We start from the raw sequence: 9,702 nt of genomic DNA on the forward strand, positions 1-9,702 counted from the left end.
AGCGAATATATACCTCTTCACCCTATATCCATAGCATGGCTGCATGGGTCGCTCAGCCTCCGCACCATGCGATCCTGAACTCGTATACCCTACCATACCCGAAGGAGTCCACCATCCCTTCCTAGAAGTACTCAATCGCCCTTTGCAACATGGTAGTAGACATTCCATAACGATATTAAGTCAGGCGACAGACCACCTGCACTTGACGTATTTGTGTTGCCTCGGCAGTTATAGCTAACTCTGTCGTTTAGACTGTGCTCGTTGTGGTTCTGATGCTAATGGGAGTAGGTAGTCACGTCGTAATAGTAGGTATGCTGTACACTAGAAGGCATGACGCAATAGCAGATACTCTTAACAACTGTCAACCTCCAATTCTCGTGCCCACCAAGGTGTGTGGCCTCCTCGTCTAAGACTTTGCCTCAAAGTCAGAGATCGGCTTTCCCTTTTCCCGCTCCATCATGGAGATATAAGACGGAAGATCCATCTTCTCCGGTACATCCATCACTGTTAATGTCCATAGAAGCGGTTAGTGCAAGGAGTGTGTTGATAAGCTCAAGGTCTTGCGTTCGTATAGCCCAATGGAGGAGTGAGCTTAACTGGGAATCTGCATTCCTGACCTAGTCTCGACTCCTGAATCAAAGCTTGTGAGATGGCGCTATGGCCTTGCTCAGCAGCGTCGAGGAACAGGTTGTTCTTGCGTGTCGCGCGCTCCGCGAATGGCCACTCAGTAGCGCTGGTACTGAAGGACCCGATACTAGCACCGAGATCGAGCACTCGGTTCAGCAAATCGACATGTTCCATCCCTGGCGGCGAAGAGCAGTGCTGATGCGTCGTTGTCCTTGGAAGTGAATTGACACAATGAGTCGTGTAACAGATGATACATCCTCCGATTTGTGCGCATGAGCGCACTGATGTCTTTTCTCGGTGTGAAGATGTTGAGCAGTCAGAAGGATCAATTCGTTTGGCATTTGTTCAAATGGTGCCATGGTGCCCTCCAAAAGCATCGTTGAACTGCGGGCTTCCTGCCACTTAGTTCAGGAAAGAGCTAGCTACCTCCACCAGTTGAGACCGCTAGCTATGGTCTCAAGGTAAACGATCCCGTAGCGGCTAGTCAACCGTAGTCGGTAGAGTTTGAAGAGGGTACGAAGACGAAGATGAAGAAGATGAAGAAATAGGCTGTTCCAAAGTAGATAAATGTACCACGCGGTTCCCCCTTCGCTCTTTCCCCTAAAGTCAAGACATAGGCAGATTTTGGTGGGTTACGAAAGGACCAATAATGTCGAACAATATATCGATCTGCCTTGCTCTGATGTAGCGGGTCTAGATACCTCGGAGTGGGCCCAACATTCCTATATGCAGGGTTGTCTGGAGGGAACAGATAGTAGGCTGTTGTTATCCTTCTTCAAAGCTGCACGTATTGAACTTCACATTAAAGTTCAAAAGCTTTGCCCCTGTATATCGCGTCGTACTCGTTATTTTACACGCCACCAGATGATTCGCGGGTCAGAAGTCTTGCAGCTCATACCAAGGGAACTTCATCAGCACATCATCAATTCACATGGGGCGCTTCACTTAGTAAAAGTGCGTATTGTACGGCCTGCCATTGAACAGGATTACTTCACATAGCATCAGGGGCAGCGACATACCAGCTTTGGTCAGCGTACGAGCAGGATTCACGAACAAACCTCTCTCGACACCCGCTTAGTATTATGCCCGAGGCATATATTGGTGATCGAGACCACAAGTACTCGCACCCTAGGTATATAACAGGTCTTGATGGCTTGATGGTGATAGGCAAGAAAATTCTTTATACCTCACTAGAAAGCTAAGCATCACGCCGATAAGCTTGATGCTATCATCACAAATATTATTGTTTAGTCTGCTTGCTGACCAGAAACTAATTTCAGCATTATAGATCCGCCCTCACACATCCCTTGAAAATTCGTTAAACGAAGTTATACATCCCCACGCACTCGTGCCCTGGGCCTATGAATGGGGGTGCTGATAAGCAATTCAAGCGCGTCTTGCCCACTCGAATAGGTTCACTCTAGTTATGATCATGGATGATAACTCTCTGGACGCTGTCGCACATAGAAGAATTCACCGATTGGTTTCTGTCTGCCTGGAATAATGCCAATTCGCAGGCGAGCGAGTCTCCGCGCAGCCCATGCCTATACTTTCCTAACAGTTTTGCCATGACATATGCCTAGAAAAGCATACCAGCCGCCCATCCACCCACAACAACGCCCACGGCAACCCCAACAAGACCAGATCTGGAGAGGACAAGACTCGATGCAGCATCAGTAGGAGCAGGGTCTTCCTCGCCGGTTCCAGTCTCTTCGGAGCCAGAGTCGGAGTCGGAGTCGGTATCGGTAGGCGTCGGCTCAGTCGTGGTTTCACTCTCATCATCACCAGAGGGCGTGGGCGTCGCGGTCGTAGACTCATCTGTAGTCGTAGTCGGGGGTTCAGTCGGAAGAGTAACCGTCTGATCGTCCTCATCTGTTGCAGTGGTTGTTGCAGTCGCAGTCGCGTTGGTAGTCGCCGGCTCAGTAGGAAGGGTAAAAGTCTGATCTGCCTCATCGTCACTTCCAGTCGCAGTCGCAGTAGCGTTCGTACTCGTCGAATCCTCCTCCTCATCACTTGTACTAGAAACCGTCTCATCGCCTGAAGAAACAACCTGGAACCCCTTAATATCAACGCTCGACTCCTTGGTAAAGTCTACCGTCGCCATGCCGGCAGGTTCACCATCGCACTTGTCGTTCGAAAACAGCAGCATATTGATCCCCTCCTCACCTTGGCCGTCTAGGACGAACAACTGGCCTTGAGCATGGTCGACGACTATACATTCGCTGGGCCCGCGGCCGCGCTCGGTGGATGCGTCGCCATTGCTGTCGCGCCAGGTGAACGTCCAGGCGTGGGATAGGGGGAGGAGGGGCGTTAGAGCGAGGAGGGGGGTGGACTTCATTTTGATTGCTAAATTGGTTCCGATATTCAAGATTGTAGACGGTGAGATGCGGAAATACTGGAAAGGAATAGGAGTTCTGAGGTGTCGCACAGGGGCAGCAGGGTTGTATTTGAACCTGGCGGGCCCCGGTCGAAAATTGTCGTATTCACGCGGCTGAGGAGTTTCGGTGCTTGGCAGGCGGGACGATGCTGGAGATGGTCTAGCCAAGTGTAAATTGATGTCTCCGATTGGAGTCGCGATGTCGCTAGAGATGCAAGAGGCTCGTGCCTTGGAGGCGGGGCGCGGAGTGAGCTACCACCGCCAATTTCGAAGCGCTCCGGAGGTTGACAATCGGCCGCATCACTGGCCGTCGAGGGACGGGTAATCGATCAGATGTGTGTCTTCGAGAATACAGAACCCTCGCGAGATTCAAAATTCAGACGGAATGCTTGACACGGGTGGTGGTGATAAATGTTGAGGCTGGGATCTGCAGTGAATACGAGGTAGGGTTACAGCGCAGCCGCACTTCACCAACTGGGGTTGGCGGTGCTGCTGAATTCCAGCCAACAATTTCCTGCATCAGGTACTTTATGCACAATCCCCCATGTTACAGGCCAAGCATATTTTCGTCCCTGACATACCCCCATTCTACCACAATTAGCAATCGCCATACGAGGACAAACGAGACCTCACCATCAAGCGCAGGCAAAACCGCCTTCTCAATCATTACCGGTGGCCCACACAAAATGACCACATTATCGTCCGCCGGTTCAAAGAGATGATTCTGAATAATCTCCTTGTTAACATGCCCTTTCAGGCCCTTCCAGTCATCAGCGGGCGACGAAATAACATGCGCGATCTTGAGCTGTCCGTTGCTCTCCGCCTCGAATTTATCGAGCTCATTGCGCAGCAGAATATCGCCCGGCGTCTTGTTCGCGTCAATGACTCGTATCTCGGTTTTGTCGTCCTTTGTAAGCATAATGCCCGCTATCAGTGCGTAGCCCGGCGTGATGCCTGTCCCTCCAAGAACAAGCGACACCCGGTTGTATTTGCGCTTCTCACCGGAGACAGTGAAGTTGCCGAAGCCCTCGTAGACGATGTCGCCGGTCGGGCCGCGGATATCGACTTCTTCGCCTAGCGGTAGGGTGTCGAGGATGTTTGATAGTGCCCCGCCCGGCTGGTCATCGTTCGGGAAGTAGGTCTTGACGGTGAGCATGAAGAAGCCTCGTCCGTCTCGGTATTCTGCCAGTGAATCTGTACCGTTTGCCTGGTCTTTTAGTCTGGGGAGGAGAGGGAGCGTTGGTGTATATGGTCTGATCACCATTTTGTCTTTCATATGGAATGCCATCTCGATGTGTTGGCAGGGGCCGATTCCGAGGACCGGTTTGCCTTCTGGCAAGGTGAATGTGTATTCTCGCGTGTCGGGCGAGATGGGCTTGCGGTCGGTTAACTTGACTGCGACCCAGCGGTGCTTTTCGAGTGCTTGGCCTTCTATTCTCGGTGCTTGCTCTCTTTCCTTTGCGACAGTCTCGGCGTTTTTCTGTATGTATTTCATTGCTTTTTCGGTCACGACTCCAAGGATACATTCTACTATGTGTTAGCGGACACCCAACGTAGCCGGTGAGACCATACCTTGGAGTTTCTGCATCGCGTAATCGTCATGTATACTCGCGTATTCCTCGGTTGTCTCATGGTGGACTCTCCCTGCATGAGCCATGATCGGACCGGCACCTCCTGGATGCCACGACAATACACCCGTTGCATCATATACCTTGCCATTAACTACAATCCAACAATCGTCTTTCGTGTTATGCTTCTCTATCTCTTCTCGTGTGAACTGCTTCTCCGGTGCAGGTGCTTCCTGGGCAGCGGCTTTGATCTGCGCTTCAGCACTCGGCTTCATCCAGCCGCCGTCTCCGTTGGCTGGCTCGACTGGGTGGCGGAAGAGGAGGAAGGGGGTTCCTGCGTCATCGTCTTCGCCATATGCCACCTCTGGCTTTACGGTATACCAGCAGTTGTTCATCGTACCGGAGAGGTTCCATCGCGGGTGCTCGGGCTGGGTGTTCATCGCGCTATCAACACAGCGGACCGTGAGGCTCTCCGCTTGCGCCAGCTGTATTATCTCAACATCGACATGCCAATGAACCCACGTCCAGAACCTATCGTTATGCCGTATCGGGCGATCTGGAAACCGGCGCACGCAGTACAGCCATGTCTGTCCTCCATTCAGGGATACCTCAACACGCCGAACTACATGGCCACTACCACTATATGCGAACCCTGCAATGCGATACATCCTCCCTTTCCTGGTACTACTCAGCGGAATCTTCTCTCCCTGCGCCGGCCTCGCAATAACGGAGTTTACGATCTGCTCGTAGCACGCCGTATCCGGGTGCCGGAGAAGCAACTTCGCAAACTCACTCTCCATATCCGTCACGAAACCCGGCAACATGCGATTATCGTAAATATGATAATGCGAGTCGTTCTCCTCGGTGCTAGTCCATATCTTCTTTAGCCACTTGACGCACCTCCCGCCTACGTACCCCGGTATCATCACTCGAACTGGATACCCGTGGTCTGGCGGCAGCGGGAGGTCATTCATTTCATAAGCGAGAATGACATCGTTCGCGGGATCCATTACGTGCGCGAAGGGAATGGATGTAGCGTATCGGCCCTCGCTCGGTTCGTCTGCTCCTTCGAAATGAATCCAGTACCGCTGGTTCTCGTGGTTTGGCATTCTTTCGGGGACTCCGGCTGCGAGGAGGACGTCTCGAAGGAGTGGACCTTTCCAGTATGCGCAGCCTACGCCGCCAGGACCCCAGTTGAATCCCGTCGTGTGCTTTATCATGTTGAGTTCTCGGCGTCGGCCATTGTCGCAAGCTAGGAGGATGGGGATGTTGATAGGTTCAAAGTTATTCGCTAGTTCGCGCATGCTGAGATTCACTCGGCCCTCGATCTCGATCTCGTGAAACTCCCAGACGAGTTTTGGGACGGGGCCGTGGCTTCGTACGTAGTGCAGTTCGTTTGGCGTGACGAGGCCTGCATTGTAAAGCTTTGACAGTGATGGCTCGGCATTGAGTGGCAGTCTCCCCGTTAACCGTATCAGATCAGGCGAGCGGGGGATCCAGCTGTCGGGTGTGAACTGATCTGCTTCGTCGATTGTCGTGTAGATGTTGTTCTTTGCTGGCGATTTGCCGAGCCCGTTGTTCTGCTGCAGGCTCTTGATATGCTCTCTCTCGTGCTGGATGCTTCGTAACAGGGCAATTTCTTCGGGGGTGTATTGATCTAGCTGAGACTCTGACTCGTCTTGCTGTCGATCTTTGGAGTTCTGGGCTTGCTCTTGCTCCTTCTGTTCTCCCCCTCTCCGACCATTCGCGCCATCTTCCTGTCTTTCCTTCTCCTCCTCCTCCTCCTCCTCTTCTTGCTTCTTCCTCGCCTCCTCCTCCTTCTGCCGCTTGTGCACATTCGCCGGCCACTCCTGGCCCGTCCTCACCCACTCCTCCGTAAAATCAGGAACATACCGCCATCCCGGCGGGCGTTTAGTAGGATGTTTCAATCTAAATGACTCGCGACTCTTCTCATCCTCAATAACATTCCTCCAATTGACCAGTTCCCCGCGCTCAACTCTCTCCTTCAGCGCCCCGATCTTCTCCTTCGCCGCTTGGACGCCCTTGGGGTCTTCGCCCAACTCATCGCCTATGTGCGTTTGTCCTGCGTATCGGCCGCAGGGGTTTCGTAGGCCTAGGCGGTGATGCCCTGGTCGCTGGACCCAGTCCGGTTCGTTGGCAATTTCTTGCTCTGAGGAGCCGGGGTGCCATGGTTTTGGGGGTTTTGTGGACATTATGGCGACCTTCTCGTGCGCGCGTTAGGTGCAGTTGAGAGTTCAGTCCTGGACTGAGGTTCTATAGGGTGCCCCAGCGCCTACTTCACAGTGGAGTAGCACAATGACCGCATGCATTCTGAATACCTCACTTCCTTGGCACGATGATTTACGCAGGCACTACTGCGTCCTACGTAACCAGGGCCCCAAACCACCGATTCAGAACTGTGGATCGTGAAACTAGCCCCACCGGACCAGGGGGATGCTTGAGCTTGACTTATGTCAAGATGACCGCATTCTTGTTCTTGTGGACCGGCCTAAGCTTAACGCTCGCGCTTCTCCACTCCTTCCGGCTAATCCGCTGCTCTTTGCCGTTTTCCGTTGGATCTACAGCTGCTTACACTGGGAGCATTGCGATACGTTCAGCTGTTAATATGCTATGGAGACAGGGGATAATGTAAGATCTGGAAATATCTGGTACGTTATGCCCCGGGGCCATTTCATTTCACGTAGTCCAAGGCCCCTTTCCCCGTTCTGACCATTAATCAAACAACACAGGGAGCTTCGCAATACCCACATTCTGCGTCGGCGGCGTATACTCCAGCTCCTCCTGTTTAACAGCGAGCCTTAGGTTAGGCAGTTTCTGGAAAATAGACGCTACATTGAGCCTTATTAGCATCATCCTTCTCCTTCCCATCCACCAACGCAAGCAAACCAAATCGTGGGAGACTCACCAAAGACGGCCTGCAACTCCAACCGCGAAAGCCACTGCCCCTGACAATTATGCGGGCCGTACCCGAAAGCCAGGTTCTTGCGCTGGTCGATCTCCCGGTGGATGTTGAACTCGTCGGGGCTTTTGTACTCGCGCTCGTCGCGGTTTGCGGAGCGCACGGAGCCGATTAGGCCTTCGCCGGATTTTATTTCCTAAGTATATATGGTCAGTGCTTATCTCTAGGTTGTTCCTGAAGGGGTGTCGATCTTTTCTTGGGTTGATTGACGTACCTGCCCACCAAGCGAAACATTATCCGTCGCGACGCGGCGACTGTTCAGTGCCGACGGCGTATGGTACCGAAGCACCTCCTCGACGACATTTTCAGCAAGGCTAGGATCCTTCTTCAACTCCTCCAGCTGGTCCGGATGTTTCAGCAGGGACAAAACGCCAAGGGCAATAGAACTCATAATCGCCGAATTCCCCGCCACAAAAATCATAAACACACTATTGATGACATCGTCCCTGCTCAGATTCCCCTCCTTCACTTGCTCAACGACAAGCTTGGAAATTATATCCTCGTCCGGATGGTTGGGACTCTTGATCCGTTCTTCGACGAGCTTGCTCATGAAATCGTGGAGATCTGTATGGCCTGATTCAGAGGCTGTCCCGCTTGTCCCGCCTAGCTGGGTTGAGGAGTTTATGAGGTTTTCGGTGTCCTTTTCGGAGACTTTAAGGAGGGTTTGCAGGATGACTTTTGGGTTTAGTGGGGTTGCGAGGTGTTGGACGAGGTCGATTGGGCCGTTGGAGCAGCCGCGGTTCTTGATGTTTGTTAAAAGAGAGTCGACGATTGATTCGATTTGGGGCTTGATTTTTTCGATTGCGGAGGGCGTGAAGAAGGATTCGACCATTGCCCTGGATGTACATTCCTCTTAGCTTGCTTAGTTCTTTCCCCGGGCCGGAATACGGAGAGATACGGATATGCTCGCTTACCGCTGCTTCGCATGCTCCGGATCATCCATATGGACGAACGTCGGCTTGACGTCCTCCTTCTTCGTGCCCGGGTGGATCTCGGGGTATCCATCGCGGTTGTATCTGTCCTGTTCAAATCAATAAGTGAACCAATCCTCACTCATCCCATGCCAGAGCCCTACAGAGAGCTAGATGACAACTTACATTCGAAAGCTTATCCTTACTCAACAACTCGCAGACCTCCTTGTGCCTCGTGACGATCCACGCCGGCGTCCCATCAAACAGCTGGATTCTGTCGACGGGCCCTTGATCGCGGAGACGTTTCAGGTCGGACGGAGGATCGTAGGATTTCTCGGGGCGGGCGAAGGGGAATTTGGGTAGGTCTGCGAGAGATTGTTATTGTAAGCTTCGAGCTGCGTTGCGAGGTTCGTCAGTTTTGCCCGAGACGTACCGGATGTGCTTGCTGAGGACATATTGTGTTGGTAAGTAAGCGTTGGAAATGGACTCTGTAAATAGGAGATTTGATGCTCTGCTCTTGTAAAGTAGATCTTGCTGATCACCGATAATCTAGAAAAAGTTACGTTTAAAAGGTGCAGTTGGCAACGAGATCTTACAGCTTCTCAACTACTTAGTAGCAATGTTATGCTTTGTAGTTGTCATATCACACCATGTCACCACCACCAGGCCCCACCTCGAACGACGAATGTCACAGAGGGCTAGGCAAGCAGAGTCGGCATACGTCATGATGAGGGATTGTGCCCCATACTCTGCACAAGGGGTGATTACAAATGAATCGACGGCGATTTGATTTGAGTGACCGTTTGTGGGTATGCATCGAAACAAGAAATATACTTGGGGCATTCTCCGCGGAGCTCACATTCACATCCTAAGCATCCGGCCGAGACTCGGCGGGGGATGACTTCACTGGAGGTTTCTTCCTGGCTACCAGAACAAACACTTGAAGAGTATCTTCGGACTTTTCAATGCGGCAGTGCGTCCAGTGAGGGACCTGGATAGGTCACATGGCTCTTCCTCGTGCCTGTTTATGTCTTGTCTCGTTGCTAACTTCTCGCACCGTTGGGGTAAAAGTATATATATATATATGGGACGGCCCATACACGATTTAGCCTCGAACCGTATGTAACATTGTAGATGGGTATGGTATGAAGCAGGAGAAATAGATTTTGCGGACATCGAAGCAAGCCTAGGCCTAGGAAGTGATATAATTTCACCCCGAACAACTTACTCTCACGAGAA

At 52.1% G+C, this 9,702-nt stretch overlaps 4 protein-coding genes across 4 annotated transcripts; all 4 read right to left on the bottom strand.

The window, feature by feature from the left end:
- Positions 1-406: 406 nt before the first annotated feature.
- BDV17DRAFT_294285 (uncharacterized protein) lies at positions 407-801 on the bottom strand (the record flags this gene model as incomplete). The annotated part of the gene is made up of 2 exons (XM_073762807.1): positions 407-504; positions 618-801. 2 exons carry the CDS (start codon positions 799-801, stop codon positions 407-409), a joined length of 282 nt encoding a protein of 93 aa, XP_073612538.1.
- Positions 802-1,826: 1,025 nt separating this feature from the next.
- BDV17DRAFT_271618 (uncharacterized protein) lies at positions 1,827-3,330 on the bottom strand. Its single transcript, XM_073758808.1, has one exon. It carries the CDS (start codon positions 2,963-2,965, stop codon positions 2,207-2,209), a length of 759 nt encoding a protein of 252 aa, XP_073612539.1. The 5' UTR covers positions 2,966-3,330; the 3' UTR covers positions 1,827-2,206.
- A 93-nt stretch (positions 3,331-3,423) lies between these two features.
- Positions 3,424-6,785, bottom strand: BDV17DRAFT_300225 (nitrate reductase; the record flags this gene model as incomplete). The annotated part of the gene is made up of 3 exons (XM_073764015.1): positions 3,424-3,592; positions 3,638-4,531; positions 4,577-6,785. The coding sequence occupies 3 exons, from the start codon at positions 6,783-6,785 to the stop codon at positions 3,552-3,554; spliced, it is 3,144 nt and encodes a 1,047-aa protein (XP_073612540.1). The 3' UTR covers positions 3,424-3,551.
- A 520-nt stretch (positions 6,786-7,305) lies between these two features.
- BDV17DRAFT_294287 (cytochrome P450) lies at positions 7,306-8,918 on the bottom strand (the record flags this gene model as incomplete). Its single annotated transcript, XM_073762808.1, has 6 exons — positions 7,306-7,421; positions 7,499-7,688; positions 7,767-8,388; positions 8,467-8,573; positions 8,650-8,828; positions 8,897-8,918. The coding sequence occupies 6 exons, from the start codon at positions 8,916-8,918 to the stop codon at positions 7,306-7,308; spliced, it is 1,236 nt and encodes a 411-aa protein (XP_073612541.1).
- Between the last annotated feature and the right edge of the window lie 784 nt (positions 8,919-9,702).

The sequence above is a fragment of the Aspergillus undulatus genome, assembly GCF_047715775.1.
Source record: "Aspergillus undulatus strain CBS 261.88 unplaced genomic scaffold BDV17scaffold_51, whole genome shotgun sequence".
In the NCBI taxonomy this organism is placed as follows: domain Eukaryota; kingdom Fungi; phylum Ascomycota; class Eurotiomycetes; order Eurotiales; family Aspergillaceae; genus Aspergillus; species Aspergillus undulatus.

Excerpts from the sequence above, each read along its gene's own strand:
- BDV17DRAFT_271618 (XM_073758808.1), bottom strand. The coding sequence starts at position 2,965 with ATGAAGTCCACCCCCCTCCTCGCTCTAACGCCCCTCCTCCCCCTATCC.